At 51.7% G+C, this 26,431-nt stretch overlaps 9 protein-coding genes and 2 non-coding genes across 11 annotated transcripts, besides 16 other annotated features; 5 read left to right on the top strand and 6 right to left on the bottom strand.

Annotated features, from left to right (window-relative positions):
• Positions 1-196: 196 nt before the first annotated feature.
• Positions 197-226: a microsatellite.
• A 330-nt stretch (positions 227-556) lies between these two features.
• Positions 557-628, bottom strand: ACLA_090970. The gene has a single exon. It is a non-coding gene; the product is annotated as a tRNA-Ala (tRNA).
• A 339-nt stretch (positions 629-967) lies between these two features.
• On the top strand, positions 968-1,039 carry ACLA_090960. Its single transcript has one exon. It is a non-coding gene; the product is annotated as a tRNA-Ala (tRNA).
• A 379-nt stretch (positions 1,040-1,418) lies between these two features.
• Positions 1,419-1,439: a microsatellite.
• Positions 1,440-1,816: 377 nt separating this feature from the next.
• ACLA_090950 (MCT family MFS transporter) lies at positions 1,817-3,452 on the top strand (the record flags this gene model as incomplete). Its single annotated transcript, XM_001272827.1, has 2 exons — positions 1,817-3,219; positions 3,287-3,452. 2 exons carry the CDS (start codon positions 1,817-1,819, stop codon positions 3,450-3,452), a joined length of 1,569 nt encoding a protein of 522 aa, XP_001272828.1.
• A 912-nt stretch (positions 3,453-4,364) lies between these two features.
• Positions 4,365-7,046, top strand: ACLA_090940 (putative extracellular threonine rich protein; the record flags this gene model as incomplete). Its single annotated transcript, XM_001272826.1, has 1 exon — positions 4,365-7,046. One exon carries the CDS (start codon positions 4,365-4,367, stop codon positions 7,044-7,046), a length of 2,682 nt encoding a protein of 893 aa, XP_001272827.1.
• Positions 4,908-5,221: a microsatellite.
• Positions 4,912-5,254: a microsatellite.
• Positions 4,966-5,347: a microsatellite.
• Positions 4,966-5,365: a microsatellite.
• Positions 5,107-5,440: a microsatellite.
• Positions 5,272-5,383: a microsatellite.
• Positions 6,450-6,587: a microsatellite.
• Positions 6,516-6,823: a microsatellite.
• Positions 6,649-6,677: a microsatellite.
• Positions 6,754-6,782: a microsatellite.
• Positions 6,819-6,850: a microsatellite.
• Positions 7,047-8,311: 1,265 nt separating the features above from the next.
• Positions 8,312-12,337, bottom strand: tcsC (putative two-component osmosensing histidine kinase (Bos1); the record flags this gene model as incomplete). Its single annotated transcript, XM_001272825.1, has 1 exon — positions 8,312-12,337. One exon carries the CDS (start codon positions 12,335-12,337, stop codon positions 8,312-8,314), a length of 4,026 nt encoding a protein of 1,341 aa, XP_001272826.1.
• A 273-nt stretch (positions 12,338-12,610) lies between these two features.
• Positions 12,611-12,634: a microsatellite.
• A 567-nt stretch (positions 12,635-13,201) lies between these two features.
• Positions 13,202-13,227: a microsatellite.
• Positions 13,203-13,227: a microsatellite.
• Positions 13,228-16,112: 2,885 nt separating this feature from the next.
• On the top strand, positions 16,113-17,739 carry ACLA_090920 (phenylalanine--tRNA ligase subunit alpha; the record flags this gene model as incomplete). The annotated part of the gene is made up of 2 exons (XM_001272824.1): positions 16,113-17,575; positions 17,646-17,739. The coding sequence occupies 2 exons, from the start codon at positions 16,113-16,115 to the stop codon at positions 17,737-17,739; spliced, it is 1,557 nt and encodes a 518-aa protein (XP_001272825.1).
• Positions 17,740-18,577: 838 nt separating this feature from the next.
• rps21 (40S ribosomal protein eS21) lies at positions 18,578-19,203 on the bottom strand (the record flags this gene model as incomplete). Its single annotated transcript, XM_001272823.1, has 2 exons — positions 18,578-18,812; positions 19,172-19,203. 2 exons carry the CDS (start codon positions 19,201-19,203, stop codon positions 18,578-18,580), a joined length of 267 nt encoding a protein of 88 aa, XP_001272824.1.
• Positions 19,204-19,539: 336 nt separating this feature from the next.
• On the bottom strand, positions 19,540-20,752 carry ACLA_090900 (NUDIX hydrolase; the record flags this gene model as incomplete). The annotated part of the gene is made up of 3 exons (XM_001272822.1): positions 19,540-20,144; positions 20,203-20,555; positions 20,691-20,752. 3 exons carry the CDS (start codon positions 20,750-20,752, stop codon positions 19,540-19,542), a joined length of 1,020 nt encoding a protein of 339 aa, XP_001272823.1.
• Positions 20,753-21,463: 711 nt separating this feature from the next.
• Positions 21,464-23,373, bottom strand: ACLA_090890 (putative IMP dehydrogenase; the record flags this gene model as incomplete). Its single annotated transcript, XM_001272821.1, has 3 exons — positions 21,464-22,605; positions 22,811-23,119; positions 23,184-23,373. 3 exons carry the CDS (start codon positions 23,371-23,373, stop codon positions 21,464-21,466), a joined length of 1,641 nt encoding a protein of 546 aa, XP_001272822.1.
• A 993-nt stretch (positions 23,374-24,366) lies between these two features.
• On the top strand, positions 24,367-25,626 carry ACLA_090880 (oxidoreductase, short-chain dehydrogenase/reductase family; the record flags this gene model as incomplete). Its single annotated transcript, XM_001272820.1, has 6 exons — positions 24,367-24,437; positions 24,506-24,625; positions 24,686-24,886; positions 24,943-25,107; positions 25,165-25,308; positions 25,371-25,626. 6 exons carry the CDS (start codon positions 24,367-24,369, stop codon positions 25,624-25,626), a joined length of 957 nt encoding a protein of 318 aa, XP_001272821.1.
• A 78-nt stretch (positions 25,627-25,704) lies between these two features.
• On the bottom strand, positions 25,705-26,185 carry ACLA_090870 (DUF952 domain-containing protein; the record flags this gene model as incomplete). Its single annotated transcript, XM_001272819.1, has 2 exons — positions 25,705-25,821; positions 25,901-26,185. The coding sequence occupies 2 exons, from the start codon at positions 26,183-26,185 to the stop codon at positions 25,705-25,707; spliced, it is 402 nt and encodes a 133-aa protein (XP_001272820.1).
• Positions 26,186-26,431: the final 246 nt, after the last annotated feature.

Raw genomic sequence — 26,431 nt, 5'->3', positions numbered from 1 at the left:
CACCCCGCGCTGTAGGACAGACTATGAAGCACCTCCTACTTAGTGCCAGTGCTACCAAGTTGTTACTCCTATGAGCAGTTCCCTCTGGCATCCCATGCATCATATTGGCTGAGTAGCCGATGATGTCGCATTGAGTCCCACCAAATGACCATGGGAGCATGTGCCATATGTTGGGATGTACAGTCAATATTCCTTTCATGTCCCTGTAATCATGTCCCCGTAATCAATCAAACAACAGCAAGGGAAAACATATCTGATAGGTTGAATAGTAAGTACTCTATAAGATGATACCAACATCAGTCAGTAAACGCTAATGGGAGTGTCTCAATCATATTAGTAGCACTTGAACAAGCAGGTAGATGTAACCATTATTTCAGGGTATGTAGCCACGAGAAAAGTAAATGGACTCTTTGCCACAAATATGGGTTATCAATCATGCCTCAAGACCAACTCAAACAGAATCATAAGCTGGCAAAAAGAGACTGCCATTGCACAAAGGCACAGCCACATGATTGAACGACGAAAGGGAACCATACAGCGGTCAAAAGCAAAAAAATGGACTCGCGGGGAATCGAACCCCGGACCACTCCCATGCTAAGGGAGTATTATACCACTAAACCACAAGCCCAATAGATGTCACTCAGTTAATTGTTTAGAAATATCACTCAATGCAAAAAGCAACCGCCTGTGGAATGAAAATGGTCTGGCTGGCACCTTGGTAACTACTCATAGTGCAGTGTAAGTATACTCGAAAAGACAGAAATAGAAATAGTCAATACCCCATTGTTCAGATTGATACTCCCAATTTGCTCTCATATTCTGGCGGCCCCAATAAGTGAAGGGGCTTTTGATGCTGCATACCCTTCTCTCGCTACCAGTATTAAGCACCATCGACCAGGGAGCTACAGGACGTTTGATCGGGCCTTTGGAAGGGAAAGCACTATTTCCTCGCTTGACTTTAACAGCTGGGCTTGTGGTTTAGTGGTATAATACTCCCTTAGCATGGGAGTGGTCCGGGGTTCGATTCCCCGCGAGTCCATGTTTTTTCAATTCGAAACTTTTTTTTTTCCCCCTCTCTCAACTGAAAAATTTTTCTTGGATGGATCAATTCAATTGCCCATATCGACGTTGCAGTGCTAAATCGGCGGTCTAGATACGCGTCTCAATTGACCTTCCTGATCCGTCTAGCAACCCTGCAGTGAGCAAATGGTAATAATAATAATCAACCAGAGGACCTGTACGGAGTACGGAGCTGAAGTACTGCAATTAGTATTACCCCTACAAAGCGTTAGGATAACACTGAGCTGCCGCAACAGGTGTATAACTGTATATAGGGAGTAGTTATCTATCCAGCATCAAAGATCTATGCCAAGTGGGACATGACAAATGGAAATAGTAGCTTACTCCATAATCCCATGCTCTCTCTCTCTCTCTCTCTCACAGGTTCCGAACTAAGAACTTCGCCATCCAAAGGATTCCTTGACTAATGTTTTCATCCTTCTATTTGATCCGATGCCCCCAGACTCTGACTGAAACTGGCCCAAGTGGCCCGGTTTTCAAGCACTAAATTCGATTCAGCTTTGACCTTTTGCGTTTTCAATGCGTCTTTACTCTTTTCCATGCTCCATCATCCATCAGGCGTGCCTGCTTCTTCTCTTGGGTTTCCACTATTTAGATTAAGATTCTTTCCTTCTCCTTCTCCCCAAGCATCAACTCGGGGGGAAGATACACCCTCTTCTGAACTTTGTTAGAAGAAGAAAGCGGAAGAAGGACAAGGTTAACCGAGGTCCAGACCATCTCAGTAACCTATACTGACATGTTATCGAATGCCAGATTTCCTGGCTCTGCCATAACAGAGGAAACAAGTCAGCATGGGTCGGACAACTCGGCGAGCCAGTCTGTCTCTCATGAAAAAGACGCCTACGCACACTCCGAGAAGCAACTCAAGGACATTCCCGACACAACTACCGAAGAGCTGAAAGCTCCCTATGCGGAGAAGTCCGCTGAGTCACGAACACAATACGGTCTGCATGATCGCCTTTCATCAACGCAAGACCACCAAGCAGAGCTCGAAGCAGGGGTCCATAGACCGTCCCTCGATGACCTTCGCTCAGATCAGTCATCCCAGAGAAGCCCGATGAGTCGGGTGACTACCGATGCTGATGGCAATACCTATCCCGAGGGCGGCTTGGAAGCATGGCTGGTTGTCTTTGGAAGTTTTATGGGACTATTTGCATCTCTCGGCCTCATCAACACCATCGGTACTTTCCAAGCCTATCTGCAAGCTCACCAGCTGCGAGAGTACACGCCAGGGAACACAGGGTGGATCTTTGGCGTGTACTCGTTCCTGACCTTCTTCTGCGGAGTCCAGATTGGTCCAGTGTTTGATGCGAAGGGCCCACGCTTTCTCGTGTTCGCGGGCTCTGTCCTGACCATGGCGATGACGATCGCACTAGGATTCTGCACTCAATATTGGCATTTCATGATCGTAATCGGTGTTGCCGGAGGAATAGGCGCCTCATTGATCTTTACGCCTGCAATATCCGCAGTGGGTCATTTCTTCAACGAGAGACGAGGTGTTGCTACTGGTCTTGCTGCTACCGGTGGCTCTGTCGGGGGTATTGTCTTCCCACTGGTCCTAGAAGCCCTTTTCCAGAAGATTGGCTGGGCATGGGCCACCCGCGTCGTCGCTCTTATCTGCCTGGTTTTGCTGGTTATTTCATGCGTGCTGGTGAAATCCCGCCTCCCCAAAAAACCAGCATCGCGAGAGAACGTGCTCCCAGACTTCCGGATCTTCCGAGATCCAAAATTTGCCCTCACGACGGCAGGCATATTCTTTGTGGAATGGGGTCTCTTTGTCCCCATCAGCTATATCTCCTCATATGCCCTGGATCATGGCGTCTCGACCAAGCTGTCATATCAGATGGTAGCTTTTCTCAACGTGGGCTCGTTCTTAGGCAGGGCGATTCCTGGTTTTATTGCAGACTTTCTGGGCCGCTTCAACACGTTGATCGTCACAGTTGCTCTCTGTCTGGTGTGCAACGCATGTCTCTGGCTTACTGCGGGCGATAGTGTCCCCCTAATGATCGTGTATTGCGTGATATTCGGTTTTGCAAGTGGCAGCAACATCAGTCTCACTCCGGTCTGTGTCGGACAATTATGCAAGATTGAGAACTATGGAAGATACTACGCAACGGCATACACAATTGTGAGTTTTGGGTAAGTTAATTTGCACTGCAATTTAAACGAAGCCGCGGGATTTTGGCAGCTAATAAACCCACTTTAGCACTTTGACCGGTATCCCCATCGCTGGTGAGATCCTCAGCCGTTGCAACGGAGAGTACTGGGGCCTCATCGTCTTTACGACTTGTTGCTATGCTGTGGGCTTAGCGTGTGTCACTTCAGTGAAGCTTGTCCACGTTGGCTGGCGTCAACCGTGGGTTGTTTACTAAATCTCACCTCCTCCGAGGCCTTGTCCGAGCAATATAACAAGATTTGACAGCACAATCAGCAAATAAATGGCTATTGAGCTAGAAGAAAAAGAAATAGCAACACGGATTGTACTTCAATTTATCAGCTGAAATTCTATGACTGGGCTTGAACCTCTGGGTGCCGAGAACAGATGACTAGAGCATCCACAGCACCCAAATTGATGCTATTCGACTTGAATGCAAGCGACGGCATGACCGGTCCCTACCTTGATCTCACATTACTTACTCGATGACATTGTGGATGATGATGGATGAGATGATCAAGACGTATCAGTGGAAAGCCATTCCGCACAAACTCAATCAGCCAGAAGTTCCTGGAACTAAAGTCGTCCACCCAGGGAAAACAAACAATAGGCCAACAAGTATATCCTGGTATCATAGAGATGTTGCCAGCCTCCTCTTTGACTTCGTTGTCTTTCTGTCCCCATTGTCACTACCACACAACCACGAAAGCTGCCGCCGCCGCTGGTGCAAGTTCCAGACCAGCATACCACCTCTTGACAAACCAATTCGTGCTGCTTTTATCAGATCCATATCACCAGATCTCAGCACCAGGCTGAGAATCAGGATTATGGTTGACTCAACAGCCCGTGGTTGCAGCCCCCCGATGAGTTCCAATAGGACGTCCGAATCAAACTGGCTGTAAGAATCGCGCTGTAGCCATTACATCTGCGTCTGATACCGCACCCTGTGTTGGATGACATACCGACCTCATCATTCAACCGAGACCCGAGTACATAATGATGCCTCATCCCGAATTCAGGGTGTTGTCTTCAAAACCACCAGCTGTCTGAAAGCGCCGCTCATTACCCTCGAGTCGTGTCTTTCGTGTTGGCCTTCCCAACCCCCCCTCTGTGGCTGCCTTTGTTCAAGATGCACACTAGGAGCCAGCTCCTATCCATAGCTGCAACGGCATGGGTGCTTCTCAATGGAGCGGCAGCCGCCCCTAGTCCGGATCACGGCGAAGCCTCGCTCCCGGAGCTCTTGAGATCGGCAGGTCTTGCCAGCGCCGCCTTTTCCTCAGGCTTAATTGCTGCACCCTCCGGAAAAACTGCAATAGCACCAGTTTCAGCTACCGGGCCACCTGAAAGCGCTGCAACTGAATCACCCCCAGCTACCGGATCGCCAGGAACCGGTGCTACATCGATTCCAGGTACAGCACCTCCGGGAGGAGTTGCCACTGAATCACCCCCAGCAATCCCAACAGCTGGTGGGAGCGTCTCCCTCTCTCAACCTATTGTCACCTCTACTGGAGCAGGGGTGCCTCCTGGAGGTGGCGTACCGGGCATTCCAACCGCTCCCGAATCAGCAATTCAGTCATCATGCATTGTTGTGACACATTCCGTCCCCCCAGAGACGAGGCCGACCATCGTCTTGACAACTTCTTGTCCAATAGCAACCGGTCCGCCGGCAGGAACCGGTCCTCCAGGAGCGACAGGCCCACCGGCGGCAACTGGTCCACCACCAGAAACTGGTCCCCCAGCCGCTACAGGTCCTCCGGGGGCAACAGGTCCCCCAGCCGCGACAGGTCCTCCAGGAGCGACAGGCCCACCGGGGGCAACAGGTCCACCACCAGAAACCGGTCCCCCAGCCGCTACAGGTCCTCCGGGGGCAACAGGTCCCCCAGCCGCGACAGGTCCTCCAGGAGCGACAGGCCCACCGGGGGCAACAGGTCCACCACCAGAAACCGGTCCCCCAGCCGCTACAGGTCCTCCGGGGGCGACAGGTCCCCCAGCCGCGACAGGTCCCCCAGCCGCGACAGGTCCTCCAGGAGCGACAGGTCCTCCGGGGGCAACAGGTCCACCACCAGAAACTGGTCCGCCAGCCGCGACAGGTCCCCCAGCCGCGACAGGTCCTCCGGGGGCAACAGGTCCACCACCAGAAACTGGTCCGCCAGCCGCGACAGGCCCTCCTCCAGGAGCGACAGGCCCACCGGGGGCAACAGGTCCCCCAGCACCAACCGGCCCAGGAGCCCCTACTTGTCCACCAGCGGCTGTGTGCCCACCGTGTCCAGCTACTGAGGCACCTTCTTGTCCCCCTTCTTCCACAGTTACAATGACGACTACAGTCACTGAGACGCCTATTTGTCCACCTTGCTCTCCGGCTACAACGACGATTACAGCCACTTCTACTGTCACAGTCACTGAAACTGTCTGCCCCCCAGGTCCTACCGGCCCTCCTGCGCCTCCCGCCCCTCCGGGCAACACTGGTCCTCCTGGCGGCCCTGGTGGCCCCGGTCCCGGTGGTCCAGGCGTCCCTGAAGCACCTAGCGGCGGCGGCGGAGCATGTACCGTCCCAACTGCACCTCCAGGCGGTCCCGGATCTCCGCCTCAAGCTACTGGACCTGGGGGACCCGGTGGTCCCGGAGGACCTGGAGCCCCGCCTCAAGCCACTGGACCTGGAGGACCTGAAGGACCTAAAGGCCCCGGAACCCCGCCTCAAGCCACTGGCCCCAGTGGCCCTAGCGGACCTGGACCCGTGCAACCTGGAGGGCCACCTCCAGCCCCTGTTTCGACGTGCGTCACCGCAACTGTCCCAGCATCCGGAGGCCCCGCTCCACCAGAGACCCAGCCACCTGGCGGAGGTGCTACAGGCCCAGCCAAGCCGCCAGCCGGGACGGAAACCGCTCCTCCCAAGCCCGGAGGCGGAGGCGAGACCACCCCTCCCGCACCCCCGGGCACCAAGGTCCCGCAAGGTCCCGGCGGCGGAAGCATGACGGGATTCCCCAACACAACCGTCCCCGCCGTGCCCACCAAACCGTCAGTCGCGCCCAACATCACCTCCAGCGTAACCAAGCCCTCCGCTCCACCGGTCTCAAACCTCACCACCACCGCCCCGGGAGGCGGCATACATAACGCAACCACAACCCACGCCGTCCCCACGGGACCTGGCGCCGGTGCGCCTAACTCCACCAGTCTTCCCGGAGGAGGAATCCCAACAACCCACCCCGGCGGCGGCGGCGGCGCAGGGACGACTCTCACCTCTGTCCCCGGCTCTACGCCCAGCTCCACACCCGGCGCTCCCGGCGGCGCAGGAACGACTCTTACCTCTGTCCCCGGCTCTACGCCCGGCTCCACACCCGGCGCTCCCGGCGGCACAGCCAGACCAACTGGCCCGCCAGGCGGCGGCGGTGCAGGAACGACTCTTACCCCTGTCCCCGGCTCCACGCCCGGCTCCACACCCGGCGCTCCCGGCGGCACAGCCAGACCAACTGGCCCGCCAGGCGGCGGCGGCGGCGCAGGAACGACTCTTACCCCTGTCCCCGGCTCCACGCCCGGCTCCACACCCGGCGCTCCCAGCGGCACAGCCAGACCAACTGGCCCGCCAGGCGGTGGTGGTGGCGGCGGCGGCGGCGGCGGGAACACTGGCGCCCCCCCTTTAGCGACCGGTCCGTCTGGCACCCACACGACGACACAGGGTCCTCCCGGCCAGCCGCCAGCGGGACAAGCCACCCCGATGATCGACCCAAAAAAGCAGAAGAAGAAGCGGACGATGGAGGAATTCCTTCCCACGAGCATGAGAAAGAAGCCTTCTATGGTTCACTCTCGGGCTTGAGAGTCCGCGATGCGCGCGTTGACTGGGGGAAATAGGAGATGCGTACAAAGAGAGTCGAGCGGACGAGATAAAGCATCTATCTCCTGCTATATTGTGGTAGTGGTGGGAGTGGGAGAAATTGTTGCACGTTCACTGTTTCCTTATTGTCTGACCTGCTTTTCTTCTTTTTCTGTGTGCTGAGTTGTATGCCCTGGATTGAAATGCTCTATTGTCCGAGATAAATCTAATCTTTACCCAATTGGTTAGATCTAGATAGAACTAATGACATAAAAAGTGCTTTCTAGATGCTCCTGTGCCGTTCCAGAGTGAATGACTCGGGCAGACTTCTTGTAAGTGTGCTCTTTCTCTATTGTGACGTGTGGGAGCTTATGCTCCCTTGCGACGAACAATGAACGGTATGTGATCTCAGACTGTCCGTCAGAGAGGGAGCATTTTGTACGTGCCATGTTGGTCTCTAAGAGGAAGGAAGTCATGAAGAGTCAGAGACCCCGGGAAATATCAACTTGGAGCATCCAGACTCCGTATCGATGGCCCCGTGGGTCTCGGCATTGGAATTAAGTACAGTACAGGTAGAATGGAACCGCAAGAAACATGGCTCGACGCAAGAAAGGCGAGAATGATTGGGAATGCACAGGTGAGGAATCAAGGATAAAAAGATGCAGACCCCAGGAGAAATGAGTCTGAGATCTGCAGCGAAACGAAGGATTTCCCGAGGAGAATGCTGGTCTATCTTCGCCACTTCGACTGTCCCATATCGTCTAAGTCTCCAGACCGCAGGTCCATGCGAAAGAAATGCAGACCTCGCCAATGGATTCCATACGCCGGACACCTTACAAAGAATAACATCGAAAGAGCAAGGCCAGAATCAAAACCAAAAACACAATGTGATATGGGCAGCGACAGGAGGAGATGGCTTGCCTTGAACGTTGACACAAGGTCAGCGACAAGTTAATGCAAGGTAGTGATAGAGTTCCGGATTGAGGAAATAAAAAAACGAAGGAAGGCGTATGTCGTGATAATCGAGGATGTAGTCTCACAAGAGCCTTGATCCCTGGGGAAAGCACCTGGAACGGGCGGGCATGTATGCCATGCCAAGGATCAGGGTTTTTTTGCAGTTGCGCAAACAAGAAAGGGTATAAGTTCGCATCAAGGCTATCTGACATCATAAAAAGGAGAAAATGGGAAAGAAATTGTTTCTTGTTTGAATGCCTCATGAGCTGTTCGATCGCAGTAGGGCCTATCATCATAAGGTCATTAATCATGATCTAGAAAGGCAATGTCCACAGGAGCGAAGAACTTACCCTCTCCATTGCAAGATCTTCAGCTTGCTCGCCAGTGGGGCTTGCAAGGCCACGACCGATAGACCCGGAGGCTGTGATAGCCCTCGTTTCCATACCTGGACGTTTCCCATCGGAGTGGTGGAGCTCACCGCTGCTGGAAAGTCGAGACTCCTTGCTCTTCTCCAGAAGCGAACCGCCTAAGGTCGCGCACTTGAGGATTGTCTGCATCATCTGATTCTGCTTCAGAGGTTTCGACAAGTACTCGTCCATTTGAGCCTGGATGCACTTCTCGCGGTCACCAAGCATGGCGTGTGCTGTGAGAGCAATGATGGGCGTGCGGGAGAGACCGGCTTCCCTCTCATACTCTCGGATCTTACCGGTGGCCTCAAAACCACCCATCACAGGCATCTGGACGTCCATCAAGATCACATCGTAACGACGCTGCTTGACAGCTTCCACAGCTTCCAATCCGTTGCCGACAACGGAGACATTGTGATTGTGTTTCTCAAGAATCTTGACCGCCAGTTTCTGGTTGACATCATTGTCTTCGGCGAGAAGAATATCAAACGATCGGGAGTGATCGGTGGTGATCGGGGTCGAGCGTCCCTCTAGAGCGGGTAGCATGCCATTTCCGAGATCGATCGGTTGACAGGGTGTGGTCATGTAGGAGCTGATACCCAGATCCAGCGCCGACTTCAGGCTTACGCAAACCAGCGGACAGACTAAGACGATGGGAACGTACTTGAAGTCATCATACGTCCGCAGCAAGCGAGCAGTGTCTACCGAGTCCACAATGATAACGTCGTAGGCATGACCCGACTCTTTGCCGGAAGGATCCTGTATCTCTGGTGGCGGGACGTGATCTTCGTCTCTCACAATGATAGGCTCCAATTCAAGTTGTTGAAGCATCTTGATGATATTCTCCGCCTGGAAACCGTTTTGTCCCTTGTCGATGAAGAGGACACGGTGATGCTTGTACGGCATGAGCTGAGATGAAATGACATTCAAGGACTGATCAGCAAGTTTCACCACGCAGGTGAAATGGAATGTGCTGCCATGACCATATTCGGAGGTCACCCACACATCACCGCCCATCAGGTTGACGAGTCGCTTGGAGATGGACAATCCGAGACCTGTGCCGCCGAATCTGCGCGTGGTCGATCCATCCGCCTGTTGGAAGGTATCGAAAATGAGATCCAGTTTGTCCTCTTCAATACCAATGCCAGTATCGGAGACGGAAAACTCGAAGGCGTACTCGTTCGGAGCACACTGCTCTCGGTCCGATTTGCGGATGGTCAACTTGACCTCGCCATGCTCGGTGAACTTGATGGCATTGCCAACCAAGTTAAGGATGATCTGACGCAGGCGGAAGGGATCTCCAATGACATAGTCTGGCACGGTATTATCGACTTGATATGTCAGACTGAGGAACTTCTCATTGGCCTTGACTGCCAGCGTCTTCAAAGCGTTGAAGACGGTTCCTCTGACAGTGAACGGGATGCTTTCAATAACCATCCGGTTAGCCTCGATCTTTGAAATATCCAGAATATCATCGATAATGGTGAGCAGGCTGTTTGCCAGGTTGTGCACGACATTCAACATCTCTCGTGTATAAGGCTTCAAGTCATCCGTGTCCAGGGTGAGTTGGGTCATGCCGATGATACCGTTCATGGGAGTTCGAATTTCGTGACTCATATTTGCCAGGAATTCAGACTTGGTGCGGTTAGCCAATTCGGCCGCCTCTCTGGCGGCAGTATTTCGCTGAATACTATCTCGAAGGTTGGAGACCATCTTGTTGATCTTGCGCTTCAGCTCATCCATCTCTCCGGAGGCGTTCACGGTGATAAGCTTGGTGAAATCGCCGTCTGTGGCAGCGTCCGTGATTTCACCAAAGGCTCGCACTTGAGACGTCAAGTTCTCCGCCATTGTATTGACGTCCTCGGTGATCTCCTTCCAGGTTCCGGCAATGCCCTCCACGTTGGCTTGACCGCCCATTTTGCCATCCACACCGACATCACGAGCCACCTTCTTCAGCTCGGTTGCGAACTTCGCAAGCCGGTCCACCATGTGATTGATTGTGACTTTGAGGGTCAAAATCTCCCCCTGCGCATGCACCTCGATTTTCTTGCGGAGGTCACCCTTTGCAATCGCTTGCGTGACGTCTGAGATACTTCGCACTTGAGATGTCAAATTCTGGGCCATGGTGTTGACATTGTCGGTGAGATCTTTCCATTTGCCTTCCACATTGTCAACCTTGGCTTGGCCCCCGAGTGTACCGTCTGTGCCGACTTCTCTGGCCACCTTGCTGACTTCAAAAGCGAACGTATTCAGACGGTCCACCATGCCGTTGATAGTGCTCTTGAGATCGAGTATTTCACCTTGTACATTGGCCGTGACCTTCTTGGTCAGGTCACCTTTGGCGACGGCTGTGGTGACATCGGCAATCTCTCGGACCTGGGTGGTCAGGTTGTTGGCCATTCGGTTGACGTTTTCTGTCAGGTCCTTCCAGGTACCTTCCACATCATTGACAGTGGCTTGACCACCGAGGACACCATCCGTACCGACCTCCTTGGCGATCTTAGTGACCTCTTGAGCGAATTGCCGCAGTTGGTCGACCATGGAATTGATAATATTCTTCAGCTCGGCGATTTCTCCTTTGCAGTTGGCCTGGACCTTCTGGGTGAGGTCACCCTTGGCCACGGCCTTGGTGACCGTCGCAATATCTCGCACTTGAGTCGTCAAATTGTTCGCCATGGCGTTCACGTTCACTGTAAGTTCATTCCACATGCCTTGGACTCCTTCAATCTGGGCTTGTCCACCCAACACACCTTCTGTACCGACATCACGGGCGACGCGGGTGACCTCCGTGGCAAATGTACGCAATTGATCCACCATGGTGTTGATCGTCTGCTGCAGCTCCAAGATTTCTCCCTGGGCCCGGCTTTCGATCTTCTGGCTGAGATCACCGTGGGCGACAGCGGTCGTGACCGCGGCAATCTCCCGCACCTGGTCCGTGAGATTCTTGGCCATGATATTGACGTTCTCAGTCAGCTCCTTCCAAATACCGTGGACCCCGGTGATCTGAGCCTGCCCACCGAGGATACCTTCGGTACCGACCTCGCGGGCGACTCGAGACACCTCACTGCCAAAAACCTGCAGCTGATCCATCATGGTGTTGATTGTGCGCTTGAACGTAGCGATTTCGGGGTCCATTTCCAAGGGATGAATCTGGACCTTCATGGACAGATCACCGTTGGCGACCTGGGTGATGATGCCGCCGATTTCCCGGAGCGCTTTCTGGAAAGCCTCGTTGGCTTGTTGGTGTTTGCGTAGTTCACGCTCCAGAAGGACCACATCTTCATTCTCGACTTTGGTCAACGCTCGCCGCGTGTGCTCTTCCTGTTGTTGCAGCTCATCACGAACTTGAGCGATAATACCCTTCTGGAAGCTGATTTCCTCCGCCTGCTTCTGCACGTGGTTCCGGAGGTAACTGATATCTTCCTCGCGGACCAAGCGGGTTCCCGAATCGATTTCTTCATCGGCATCAGTCTCTTCGTCATCGAGAGCCTCGTCGGCTTCATTGTCTTCCGCCTCAGGGCGGCCACGTCTTGTTTTCTGGCGGCGTCGTGAAGTTTCCTGCTGCATGGCGCAAGAAGAGTTAGAAGCAGCTTCTTCATGAGAGGACAAGCGAGAGAGGCCAAAAGAGCACAGGAAACTATGTGAATCCTGGGCGGCAGACGGAGACGGGTTGGGGAGGATTCGGGGAGATGGTTGATGACTGACAACTTGAAATTCCAGATGGCGAACCCGTCGGATCAAAGCCTCCAACTCATTCTCAAACGCCGCTTGGGCCGGACTAGGATCGCCGGGTAATTTGACGAGTTTTGTGTCGCAGCCATTGGAGGCTGTATGAGAAGCATTCAGGTCGGAGCTCGAAAAAACATCGGGGTCGCGGGCCAGGCCTTGGAGAATAGAAGTAGCGGCAGCGAGCGTCACATCTGCGGCAGCCATCGTGCCTGTTGACCACCTGACGATTAATTTTGGGACATATGGAATGTATGAAGGGGAAGGGGAAGGATAGAGAAGGAAAAAAAAAGGTTGAGCGCTCCGAGTCGGATGACCAGAGAAAAGGGGAGGACGGAATTCGATATCGAGTAAATAACGAGCGTGAAGGGAAGTTGAGAGAAAGATTAGGAGGATATAAATGATAGGAAGGAATGCCAAAAAATTCGGTGAGAAGAAAAACAAGTGATATCAACGGGACAGACTTGAGGCGGACGAGAGAGGGAAGGGAAGGGAAGAGAAGGGGGATCGGGGGAAAAGAGGATGAGGCTTTCAACGCTCCGAAGAGGAAGGATGAATGTGATCTGTGAGAAAGCACAGCAAGATCGCGATCATTCAAGATCAGATTGCTGGTGATGAAGAAGAAGAAGAAGAAAATATTCGAAGAGGAAGATGGGATGGCAATGGTTGTGGGTTCCAACAGGTTGGTCCGAATAATGAATGACCTGGGATCGGTGAAGTGAACTTGGAACTGAAGTGATGAACCTACCAGACGGAAAGCCGTGGGTTACTGACACGAACGATCAGGCGAACCTGCTATGAAGACATGGGGCGTTTGTCGCGTAAAAGAAAAGAAAATCCCCCTCCCCGAGATGGAAGACTTTTCCCCCCTGTCGATTAAGATATATGGACAGGGAATGGAGGATGTGAATGGAGATTTTTGCGAGTCAAGAAACAAGAGTCAAGAATCGAGGGATTCCAGATAGGCAGACACAGAGGGAAAGATGAAAAAGATAGGTAGTAGTTATTATTTGGACGCGGAGGAGGAAATCTGGACGAACAAACTTACTCCGTACCGAGTCAACCTCAGGTAAAAAAAAAAAAAAAAAAAAAAAAAACCGTTGGTAAGGGAAAAACAAAGTGGGTAAGAAAAAAAAAAAAATACGGAACGATGAAAGGGGGGGGCAATAATGTACTCTGGTCGTAGTTCGTAAAAGCCACGAGGGAATCCTCCGTTCGAGATCCAGTAGACTAGATAATGGAAAGGTTGTTTATTTGCAATCCCCTGATGATCGAACTGAAGAGGTTTTCTCTCTCTCTTGAAAGTAAAAGAAGAAGCAGCTTCACTACTGAACGGTGACTGTGCTGGAAGAATGAAATAGAAGAAGAAGAAGGAAAAGAAGGAAACAGGAACTGAGGGGGTCAGGGGGCTGCTGATTGGATCATGGGAGAGAGGGGAGGGGGGGGGTTTGGCTGTCCACTCTAGTACTCTACGTTAGTATGATTCTGCTGATTTGATATACTATGGATTATTATTGGGACGGATTTGAGAGACAGTACTATGTAGTAGAAAGGTGAAGAAAATGGATTAGATTGAGCTCTCACTCTGCAGACTACAATGACCGATTTACTACAGTTGCAGAGCGAGCATCTATTTAGTACCAAGTGGAAGTAGGTACTGTAACTTGTAAGTAAGTGGTGGTTGTATCATTGTTGTATGATACATTCATGGGTGGTAAGGTAATGTGAATACTGTAGTACGGTACTGGTAAACCAGCCAATACATGGATTACATGCCTTGGTAAAAATCTGCAACAATTTTGCTATTTATATCTAGGTCCGAATCTCTTTTATGTATTGTTCAAGTATGGGTCCTCTGAAGCCTACGGAGGATCTATATAAAGTTGTCTCAGACTCTGTAGTTGATAAGAAAATTCTATATTCCTACCCATCTCTATCCCTGTAACTAACTAACCGATGAATGAATTGAACATACTCCAGAATCCGGATGCCATATGATAATCCTCCAGGCTCCATACTGATCTTCATCTCAGCCCCATCCACAGTACTATGTGTAGTTGTTCCTACTCCGATAGTCGAGGACCAGCGGTGATCGCCCCCCCAAGACCTAAACCCCATCCGTGTGTCTCCATCCAATCTTCTAACTTAAGTTCAGTCCGTCTACTAGGAACCATCACATCTTACTGGAGGTTGTCCCTTTGGCATGAGTGGCTTTAGAGACGATCAAAGAAGCTAGCTCTGCCTCATTCCGAAAGAAATACTATCCTATATTGGGATAGTTGGGATAAGAACTCGACTGTCCACTCATCAACTTGAATCCTTACTATATTTCATCCTCTGTACTTTCCATCTACACCGCACCACTGAGCCACTCACATTCTCCAGTTCCTCAACAGTTTGTGTGGTTAACCCAATCCCACTGGAGCAAATGGTTCGACCCTTCGTCTCATTTTTTCGAACTAGTGTCTACCGATCAAACTAAAAGCTATGTTATCCAGTCTGGTTGTACTCCGTTCCTTTGTTCTACTCTTTCTGTGGTCTCCGATGGAGAATTTAGAGCTGCGCCCAAACCCCCGAGGTTCCCTAGCCGAATCTTACCGGCCACTCTTGAGGGTCCGAAGAGACATCCATCCAGCCAATGATCTTGACTAGGGACTGCCCTGGTCAGTAAGGTATTATTGAAGTGTACCTATGTAGGTAGGTAGGTAAAGGTAGGTAAGGTACAGCGGTAAGATGGAAGTTAAAAAACCTGACCTGACAGTATCCAAGGATCCGTCGATATTACTTACACGTATGGTTAGGTATCATGGTATGGAACGGGTCTCATACATCTACGGAGTAAGGTAGATCCCTTTTGCAGGTTTGCAGCCCTGGTGATTATTACTTCTGATTATCACATTAGTGGACAACATATAGATTGCATGAGGCTTGAGAGATGGGACAGATCCAGGGAGTTCAATACATCGGATGGAGGTCTGTCCATCGACATGATTATATCTGTATTCTGTAGATGATCATGGCTTCAACGCTCCCTGTCACGCAGTCGCATGGACAGTCGAGGATGTACAGGCCCTGTCATCCTGCGTGTCCTATGTCTCACCTGCCCGTTGATTCCCTGTTCCTTGGCCATCATGGATAATCTGAATCGTTGAAATGTGACAGTTTCGCAATACGCAGTAGATCTATCGAGTTATCGACGTACGGGTTGTGCTACAGAGTGCCTCACAAGTCACAACTCTCTATCTTTTGACTTGAATCTTTTTCCTTTTGTTTCCGTCTCTCTTTTCTCTCTCATATTAAGAATGTTTCTAATCATCCTGCCATTCGAGCCCGCCTCAAAAACCAAGGGGGAATATTGGATCCATCGCGAGTTCGCGAGATATAGACCGCTCTCATTCCCATGCCAGCTGTCAGAATGGATATGCCTTGGGACCAGTCGCATCTTGACAAGAACAGGGATCCGGACCACCAAGCCAAGACAGATCATGAGAACAAGGCTGTTGCCCAGCTGAGAAGAGGGCTAGATCAGCCTGGGATCCAGATTGTAGGGATGACGCTGCTCCAAGTATTGTGTGGAATGCCCAGCAGGTAACCAGCAGGAAATCAGTCGGATAAAAAGCTGCTTCCGTGTACCTTGGACAGTATCGTTTCGATTATCCCACAGTCACAGACTCACAGTATCGAGCGAGGGAGATAAAAGACAAGACGCACCTAATACTATGCATCATGATGGTCAATAAAACTAAGAAGAAACGGATGATGGCGGGGTAGATCAATCCCAGGTCACGGGATTGCGCTTCTGGTCTGTTGCATCCTCCGTAACAGGGCCCGAAAAGAGTCACAATTTAGTAGTGGGTATTATTATTGCAATAGTGTTCGATATTCCCGAGTCACTGGAAAGGGTTCTCACCACTTCCTCCCACACCTCATAGCCTCTTCCACCACTCTCGCTCTTCCACTGCAGTCCTCCAAGACAGCAGCCATGGCGTCCGATATGACACAACCGATTTTGGACGCCCTGTCCACGTCCGACGGCCCGATTCTCTCCAACGAAGCCTTCCCCTCCACCCCCTCACTAAACGTCAAGAGTGCGCTCGATCGTCTAGCCTCGCGGAGCATGGTCGAATATGAGACAAAGGACAAGGAAGTCATTGCCTTGACCCCGGAAGGTGAAGATATCGCTGCCAATGGCAGCCACGAGGCCAAGGTTTTCGAGGCTGTAGTGGCCGCCATGGATGGATTGAAGATCGGCGATCTGCCTGGAATCGTGGGAAAGGAAAACGCCAAGGTTGGCCAGGGCAATGCCTTCAAGAAGGGCTGGATCAAGAAGGACAAGGATGTATTGCGGGCGACCACCGAATCTATCGTCGACGACACTCGCGAGCTGATGTTGACCATCAAGAAGACTCAGTCGCTGGAGGACCAGAAGGCGATTACAGACCTTAAACGCCGGAAACTGATCGCGCTGCAGAAGGTCATCACCTTCCGCATCTCGAAGGGCCCCAAGTTCGCCAAGGAATTCGTCAAGGAGGAGACTGACCTGACAGCGGAAATGCTCGCAAACGGATCGTGGAAGACAGCCACGCTGAAGCCCTACAACTTCAAGGCCAAGGGTGCTCCTACCCCGGCCGGTACCTTCCACCCTCTCAACAAGGTGCGACAGGAGTTCCGCAACATCTTCTTCGAGATGGGTTTCGAGGAGATGCCCACCAACCGCTTCGTAGAGACGGGCTTCTGGAACTTCGACGCTCTCTATGTCCCTCAGCAACATCCCGCCCGCGACCTCCAAGATACCTTCTACATCGCCGACCCCGCCGTAGCCGACCCTCCCCGCGAGGATCCCTTGAACGACCCCCACCGCCCCAAGTCCGTTCAGCCCGCCTCTGCAGCGACCACGCAGAAGCCCCTTGACTATCAGGAGTACTGGGATAATGTCCGTCAGGTCCACGAGAACGGCAAGTACGGCTCTATCGGATACCGCTACCCCTGGAACAAAGACGAGGCTCTCCGCCTGGTGCTCCGCACGCACACCACCTCCGTGTCGACCTATATGCTGCACAAGCTCGCGCAGAACCCGCGACCCGCGAGATATTTCAGTATTGACCGAGTTTTCCGTAACGAGGCCGTCGACGCTACTCACCTGGCTGAGTTCCACCAGATCGAGGGTGTCATTGCCGACTTCGGTCTTACGCTGGGTGGTCTGATCGGTTTCATGGAGGTTTTCTTCGCGAAGATGGGCATCCACCAGCTGCGCTTCAAGCCCGCGTACAACCCATACACTGAGCCCAGCATGGAGATCTTCGGCTACCACGAGGGACTGGGCAAGTGGGTTGAGATTGGAAACAGTGGTATGTTCCGACCAGAGATGCTGGAGCCCATGGGTCTTCCCAAGGACATGAGAGTGTATGGCTGGGGTCTAAGTTTGGAGAGACCAACCATGATCAAGTAAGTTTCCTCGAACGCTGCGACGAAGTCTCTGTATCTGGCAATATGGGAACTGACAACAATTCTACAGGTACGCCGTCAGCAACATTCGAGAACTCCTTGGCCACAAGGTTGATCTCAATTTCATCGAGACGAATCCTGCCGTCAGATTGGAGAAAGACTAGAAGATGGACTTGCGGGATGGGGGATACTGATACACACGGGAGGCTCTGATAAAAAGAATTGACCTTCGATTCGATACCTTGATATTCTCAATGTCCTCGTTAATGCAAAAAAAAGCAAAACATTCAAAATTTATTGACGTGGTAACGAGTTTGATGGAAAAATGATCATTGAATAGAACATCGAAGTCTTAAGAAGGCTTTTGTATTATTATTGCATTTGCATCAGAATACCTAGCATGTCTACTTATGGTATCATGGTATGCATGTTCCACCCGTATCTGTGCCCCAGCGCATGCGCTTTGCGACAGTGGCTCTTCAGTAGGCGGGATGTGATATTCGGCTGGATTAATTGTCTACCTCCTCGCTCATGGAACGGTGATCCGATGAATATCTTGACGACGCTCAATCCGATCCCGTGGGTGAGGAGGCCTTGATGCGCCGGATGTTATGCAAGAAAACTACGAGGGAGTAGGGCTCCCATGACATGAGACTGAGTTGTCTTGGAGAGTGGTCAAGACGACTCTTCAAACGAGCAACAGCAGACAGAATATTAAAAAGTAGGGCGAAGACACCTCCCCCACCACGAGTCCCTTGTGAAATAGATGGATTGATTGATTGGTTTGGATGAAATAGTCTGCATTGACTGTGGTTTAAGAAAATGATTTTTGAACATCAACTCTCCGACGTACCCCCATCTAATCGGCACGTCTTTTTCCTATCAACAAAAATCAGTACACAACGCTCCCAGTGCGACCTGCCAAACAGGAAAGAGAGACGCAAGACTTACATCCAATCCGACCCGTCAGCACCGCAAACACCAAGGGAAAACCCCTCATATTTACCGCTGGCTGGAGGCGGACCACACGTTGCGGACGTAACCGTCACGCTGGGCAAGGCGGTTCAGGGAGTCATCGCTCTCGCCACGGGCACGGATGAAGCCGCAGAGAGCGTAGGTCTGGTTCTCGCCGGTGTAGCGGCCGTTCTCGTCAACCTGGCCGATGGAGATCTGGACGGAGGCGTGGTCGTTGGCCTTGATGATGCGGTTGGTGGCGCTGCACTTGCGGGGCACGTAGCTGGAGAAAAGTGAAAAAAAAATATCATGTTAGTTTGGAAGTACTCCTTGCAGCATGTTTGGTATATTCCAATATGTCGCTTCTTGTCGTAGGTAACCGGGGAGCCCTAGGAGAAAGAGAAATTGAATCGCGAAAGATTTCCCAAAAAAGGAGGCTGCTGTCTCCAACGCATCGCTGGCCATCGAATGTCGAGAACTGTTCCTCTCATCTCCCCAGCCGATATCTCTGTGTGGCCCCGTGGGTGCGTGTAGAATCGCGATCACAATCTCAATTTCACCTCCCGGCTCCCCAATATACCCGCGGACAAAAAAACCAACTCAAGAGATTTGGGGTTTGGGGGGGGGTAGCATGCAACGTACAGATCGACGATCTCTCCCTTATCGTTCTCCATTTTGGCGGTTGTGTAGAAGGTGCTTGAGGTCGACGACGGTGAGGAAGGACGGAAGTGCGCTGGCGGGTTCAACTGGGCGGACTGTTTCGTGAAAATCCCGCTTTGACGAGCGGGTTGTGTGGGTCATGTGACCTTTTATCGAGGGCTGGCGATTTCGTGTGGCGGTGCGTGGGTTGTGGCGCGGGTGGCGGTATCGTATCTTACGGTTCGGGAATTCAGGTACGGTAATTTTTGGGCCAATTATTCCAGACTCGGGTGCGTCGATGTGTATGCATTATTTAGTGCTGTTGTGCTTCAGGTAGTCATGTTGCGATGTACTATGGAATTAGGTGATGTTTACAGATTGCTCATCTGCTGCTCGGCAAATACATCCTTCTTCCAGCGCACCTCGAGCTTCCGGGCAGTCCCCTTTTTGAACTGTACATACACCACGCGATCTGGCTCCCCTGCCCGATTCGTGCCCTTCAACTCCGGTCCGGGATGGTCCAAGGCCAATACCGTCCGTCCGTCCGAGGACATCTTGAGCATTTTGGGAGAGATACATTTCTCCGTCCACGGTGGGGACCCTGAATGAGCAAACTCAACCAGCTGCGCGCGCCGCTGCGTGAGCTCATTTAGCGAAGGCGTCGCTCGGGGCTCTTTATCCAGGAACTGCGATACTAGATGGAGTAGTAAGAACTGCGGTGGGAACATGATGATCTCTCCGCTTTGGGCTCTTCGCAGCCATTCGGCTGCGGGCAGGAACATGGCTTCTGTCACTTCGACGCCGCCGTCGCCGGTAGGCACCTGGATTTCTTCCCGCTCGCCTGGGCCTGGGATCTCATCTATGAGCGATGTGTTCGACTCGGCTGGTAGAGGTAGAAAGTAGAGATACATCTGTGTCGAGTAGCGCTTCGGGACATTTGTAGGGGTGATCCACCGCGAGAATGGGATTAATGGATCTGTGACTCCATGAGATAAACAATTCGGTATCTTTGTAGAAGATAGTAGGGTTCTCACCAATATCCGGTACAGCAGCGGCCTTATGCTTCTTCAACCACGCGGCGAACGTCGTCTTATTCTGATGGATTTCCCGCCTGCCTTTCTCTCTATCCTCCTCAGAGACAGCGAGCATGGCACCTGTGCTCTGATCTCGCGCAAGCAGGATCCCGCTCTCCTCGAACAGCTCCCTGACGGCTGCATTGCGGTAGCAAGGCGCGTCTTCGTGCCGTTTCGGATCCTCTGCCGCGGGACATTCCCCATCTTGTGCTGAAAGATTGCCTCCGGGAAACACATGGGCCGATGCAAATGACGTAGATGTCTTGACGCGGTGAAGTAAGAGGACTTCGTTCTTGGGTGAAATGAGAACAACGCTGCAGCGTGTAAGCTGAATACTGGGGGAAAAAACGATATCCGCAGTCGAAGCAATTGGGGGAGGGAGGGGGAGGGAAACGCAATCCCATCTCAATTGACATGATGGATGCTTAGACAACATGGCATGTGCTTACCTTGAGCTCGGCCGGGGTATTGCTGGCTTGACTTTGGAACGGTCACCCGTTTTGGCAGGCATTTTCTGTGATTCGACGGACTGTCCTGGATTCGAAACCGAAGAGTATCTTCTGAAGTCGGGCCTGTTCCAATGACAGGGTGTTTGGCGTTGTGTATACCACGAGCGTGTACCTCGGACCAGCTTTAACCGACGGTTGAAAGACACGACAGATCTGGAGATGATCCGAGACGTTGAGACAGCTGGAGGGAATGGGATCATGACCTTGAAGAACAAAGCGCCAGCAAGGACGCTCGGCAATAATGGCTGTCTCCGTTTATATATAAGAAATGGCCTTGTACTTAGCCTGGTGACTGGTTATGATGAACGGGGATAGCTCTGAACCATCAGTAAGGTAACCTTGGCAATGGCCAGTGGAACCTAGGCTTCTTCTGCGTTACCCCACGCAATGCCTAAAGGGCGCCATGTGGCTGCAGAGGGACGATAGAGCCTTAAGAGGATAATGATAATAGATTATGCGAGCGAATTACAAAGGAGCAAAAAGCATATTTTAAAATTTTTATATTCATGACAATGCGAGAATTGTCTCATAAGCATAATTACTTCGAACAGTAACATTGCGACCGAACAAGAAGATCATCCAAGGTGCGTTCCACATCAAAATCCTAACCCATCATGCCCAATTTTTAAATTTCATACCAAGCGTGTATCATCGTGTGAATAGAGCCTGAGTGACAAGAGACAACAGAAAAAGAAAAGTTGAGTTTTGACTCTTTACGAGTAGAGCTTCTTGTCATAGCTGTGCAGGCCGTGGACGTTACCCTCAGCCATAGCACTGGCGCTTCTCATCTCGAAACGAACAATGCCCTTGTTGACACCATCGTGGAGGGCCTCAAGGCTCTTCACACCGATGTCCTGCAGAGAGTGCTGAACACCTGCAGCAAGGTAGGGAACGAACTTGGTGACGGAGCCGCGGTCGAGGACGGAGCCGGCGACACCCTGGGCGATGAGGACGCGGTCCTTCTCGGAGAAGTAGCGAGCGGTACCAGCGTTGCTGGCCTTGGTGTCCTTGTTACCAGCACTAGCCTTCTTGTCCTCCATGGCAGCGATACTGCCCATGCCACGGTAGGCCTTGACCAACTGGCCCTCGTTGCTAACGAAGTACTCACCGGGAGACTCGGTGGTACCGGCAAGGAGACCGCCCATCATGACGGTAGAGGCACCCATGGCAAGACCCTTGACGATGTGGCCAATATTCTGGACACCACCGTCGGCAATGCAAGGAACACCGAACCGGGCAGCGAAAGAAGCAACGCTGCGCACGGCAACGGCCTGGGGACGACCGACGGCCATGACCTCCTGGGTGATACAGGCACTGCCACTGCCCATGCCAATTCTCAGGCCATCGGCACCAGCAGCGATCAGGGCCGCGGCTTGTTCCCGAGTGACAACGTTACCGGCGACAACGTCAATCTCGGGAAAAGTCTTCTTCACCCACTTGATCATCTCGATCTGGTACATGCTGTTACCCTGGCTGCTGTCCAGAATGACAATGTCCAGACCAGCCTCAACAAGCAGCTTGAGTCTGGTCTTGTCCTCCTCGCGAGTACCGATGGAAGCGGCACAGATCAGCTGCTTGGAATCGGGGAGCTTGGATGCCAGAGGGTAGTGGAGGTTCTTCATCAAATCACTGCGAGACAGCAGAGAGACAAGGTGACCGTTCTCGTCAACAATGGGAAGCTTGCCCTTCTTGGAGCTACGAAGGACATTGTTGGCCTCAGCCAGAGTGGTGCCGGCAGGGGCGGTGACAAGGTCGGTGCTCATGATGGCAGTGACGGGATCATCAAGGTTGGGGTAGAACTGGATGTCTCTGGAGGTGACCATTCCAACGAGCTTGGAACGAAGAGTACCGTTTTCTGTGTAAAGTCACGAGTTAGACCTTGGGCTTCCACATAACAATGATCAAAACAAAGAGGCATGATTGTTTGTGGTATCAGATTAATTCTGTTTCTCAACACCGACTCTCGTCGACTCAGTGGAACGAAAGTTATAATAAGAGATAGATGGAAATCATCACGCAAAACAAAGAAGAGGAGAAAATGTAAATAAAGTGGAACTTACCAGTGACGGGGAAACCACCGAATCCCCACTGAGCCTTGAGCTCCTTGGCCTCTCCAACAGTGGCCTTGGGAGAAAGAACAACAGGGTCCAGGATGAAGCCGTTCTCGTATCTCTTAACCTTTCGGACCATCTCGGCCTGATCCTCAGGGGCGCAGTTGTGGTGAATGACACCCAAGCCACCCAGCAGAGCCATGTGGATGGCCATGTTGTGCTCGGTGACAGTGTCCATAGGGGAAGAGAGAAGGGGGACCTTCAGCGACACACGCTTGGTCACGGGGGTATCAAGAGAAACATCAGAAGCAGCGAAGCCTTTGACCAGTATGAGTGAACGGTCCTTTCACGCAAGATCAGAAATCTCTGCGAATGGACTTACCGATGTAACCAGGCAGGATCAGGAAGTCATTGTAAGTCAATGCACCGTGCTTGTCCGAATCAAGCAGGGTATCAACATCAAGGCCATCTCTAGTAGAGTATTCCTTTTCCAGGACCTCCAGGGCCTTGGTGTGATCCTGAATCTCAGCCTTCATGGCGCGGCCCAGAGCGTCACCGTTGGCAATAGGCATTGTGTATATAAAGAGAGAAAACTCCACGGGATTTCTATCAGAACTCGTAGAGATGGATATCAAATGAAAATAATCAACAGATCGACGATAGAAACGTTCTGCTGATGGAGAAAGTCTTCCTTTCCCAAAGAAAGGAAAGAAAGAAAAAGAGAGAAAAACTCGAGGAGAAAAAAATTGCCTTTTGACTGTCTGCCCCACAAGCTAATCCCAGCAGGAATTATACCGGAAGCGGTATGGTCAGGGTGGGAGCTACTGGCTCGGTTGCTGTGATTGGCTGCTAAACGAATACCTTCAAGGCGGTGAAGCCGAGGGGGCGACATCTCGTTTACATAAGCAGCAGTATTTGGCACAGTGACTGTGCGATTATCCCACCAGGGCGTCGACAGGATGGTGAAGGTCGATGAGGGTATAAGGTGGAGGTCAAAGGCGTCTGGCATTGTTCGAGTTGATGTCAGTGAAAAGTCATCTAGACTAAACCGTGGTGTATATGCAGGAACATGCCGCTTTGCGGAATGGCCGTTCTTCTGGTTGACAGTTTTGACACCTTAGTCCATCTTGGCTCCAACCAAGTCTAGATCATTAGATCAACCCCGTAGCAGGTAGAATCTAGGTATCGCTGGATCCGAACGTCTGTAAATGGCGACAATAAGTTCCAGATCAAAATGTAGCTGACTCGCATGCTGCTTGATCGAAGGGAGCGATTGAAGTCGCCGGGTTTTGGACTCGGGCGAGTTGACCATTTCTTGAGTAATAATGACAGAGCAATTGCTGCTGTTATGTCCTTCGAAGTTCTGGCCTGGTGCCAATAATAAACTGATGTCCCGACCATTTGCGACAGGATGACGCCAGAGTGACAGACAATCTGTCTTCACCTTATAAGACGCATCTGATACTTTGGGATTTCTTAAGGATCATTCATCGTAAGACGTTGAAGATTGAAACGACCATCTGCCCTTATCGTGACTAAAACCTTGAACCTTTGTGACCTCCAAAATGGCATCTCCAATGGGTAATGAAGGCGTCTTCAAAGCGCCGCAGACACCGCAAAGTCAGCCGAAGCCAGGGTGAGCATGCCATCTTTCACCTTCATCCTGGGTACAGGGCCATGTAGCTCGACTAAGGATCAAATCAGGTTGGAGAAAAATATGATTCCACCCAGCGAAGCAACCAAGCTCGAGTCGAGGGGTCATTTTGTTGAGTATACGGGCTCAGGCAAACTTGCCGATAAGAAAGTCCTGATTACAGGAGGGGAGTATGTGGGGATCTATACCAGCGCCCTACCGACCTGAATGTCATGCTGAAAAGCCCTTAGTTCTGGAATCGGTCGAGCTGTTGCCATATTAATGGCTCGAGAAGGTGCTGATATTACCATCGTGCATCTACCCGAAGAAAAAGACGACGCCGAAGAGACCAAGAAGGCGATCGAGGCAGCGAGCCGCACATGCCTGCTTTTTGCCGGAGATCTCAGAAAGCGCGATACTTGCCGAAGAGCCGTGGAGGAGCATATGAATAGGTCACCCTTGGTGTTTGTTCTTTCTCGTCTTATGACCGTGACTGATCTGGAAGCAGGTTTGAGAGGCTGAACATCCTGATCAACAATGCTTCAAAACAATACATGTGCAAGGACTTTTCGGATATTGACCTTGATAAAGTGGAGGACATATTCCAGTGCAATATCATTCAAATGATGGCGCTGACGAGATATGCGCTGCCATATCTGTCGAAGGGTGACTCGTCAGTATATCCTTTGCTCACATTCCGCGATGCGGACTGACAAAGATACGCTATCAGCATCATTAACACTACGTCCACTGTGACTTTCCGAGGCTCGGGCAGCATGGTTGATTATGCGGCAACGAAGGGTGCCATTGTCGGCTTTACTCGATCCCTCGCTACTCAATTGATCCCCAAGGGTATTCGGGTGAATGCTGTTGCGTGAGTACTTGTTCGATCGTGGCCCCCATGGATGAGTTTCTTCTAATGGCACTATTCTGCAGCCCTGGTGCAATCTACACACCAATTCAAGCCGATACTAGGAAGGCCGAACAGATGGCCCACTGGGGTTCAAAGGGTCCCCTAGGCCGACCTGGCGAGCCAAGTGAAGTGGCACCGACGTTTGTGTTCCTCGCCAGCGCTGATGCTTCGCTTTACTGTACGTGTTACCTGGGGATTGTTCAACTTGGTAGCGTAGCACAAGACTCCGCTGACATGATGTACAGATGGGCAGATCATGCATTGTTATCCACTGGGTGATTGAGTAGTAGGATCCAAGGGAGCAAAATCCAGAGCACAACGAAGCATATTAGAAACCATTCGGGGAGGCATATCATTTTAATACAGAAGCCATGGGCTTGCCTGTGCAAGCGCCTTGTCCCACCCTTCCTCATTCGTCCATACAGCAAGACTTTCAACCTCATCCTTCCCCAGCTTCAGCCCATTGTAGAGGTGCTACAGCCAACAGTAAGTACGGTGCCGACCTTACGCTCCAATGCAAGGAGAGAAAAAAGTCAGTAAGTAGAGGACGTACCGGGAAAAGCCCTTCACCAGGCCGTGGCCCACACACATCTCCTTCTGGGGATTCCCAGCGGACGTCGGGCATGATACGTTCATATTCTATGCGCAGTACGTAGACGAGCGGCTCCTCCTTGTAGAAGAATTTTAGTGTTTTGGGAACTTGCGCTGCCGTCGACAGATGGATGAATCCTGAATCATGGTCGAGTTGGCTGACGGGAAGACGCTCAGGAAGCGGTTCTCGGACGGGAGATGTGGATGGGATGAGTTTGTAGACGTAGAAGGGAAGGGTGTCCGACATGTCTGCAAAGATGTCCCCGATGTCGAGAGTTTTTTCTTTGAAATTATGCCAAGGTAGGGAACAAAAAGGAAGAAGATATAGGATATAGTCCAGATAGGTATAAATCGACTGAGGACTTCCTACCTAAAGGTCTCTGAATATAGTAGTTACTCTGGAGCGATTCATGATTATCTGTGAATGGACCGCAAGAGTATTTTTCGGTCAGAAAGGCGGGTGGTGGGGCTCTCATCCTCTTCAATTTTTGGG

The sequence above is a fragment of the Aspergillus clavatus genome, genomic scaffold (genome assembly GCF_000002715.2).
Source record: "Aspergillus clavatus NRRL 1 1099423829798 genomic scaffold, whole genome shotgun sequence".
Lineage (NCBI taxonomy): Eukaryota > Fungi > Ascomycota > Eurotiomycetes > Eurotiales > Aspergillaceae > Aspergillus > Aspergillus clavatus.
The sequence above is the reverse complement of the archived record's forward strand: the minus strand, read 5'-3'. Positions and strand labels throughout refer to the sequence as shown.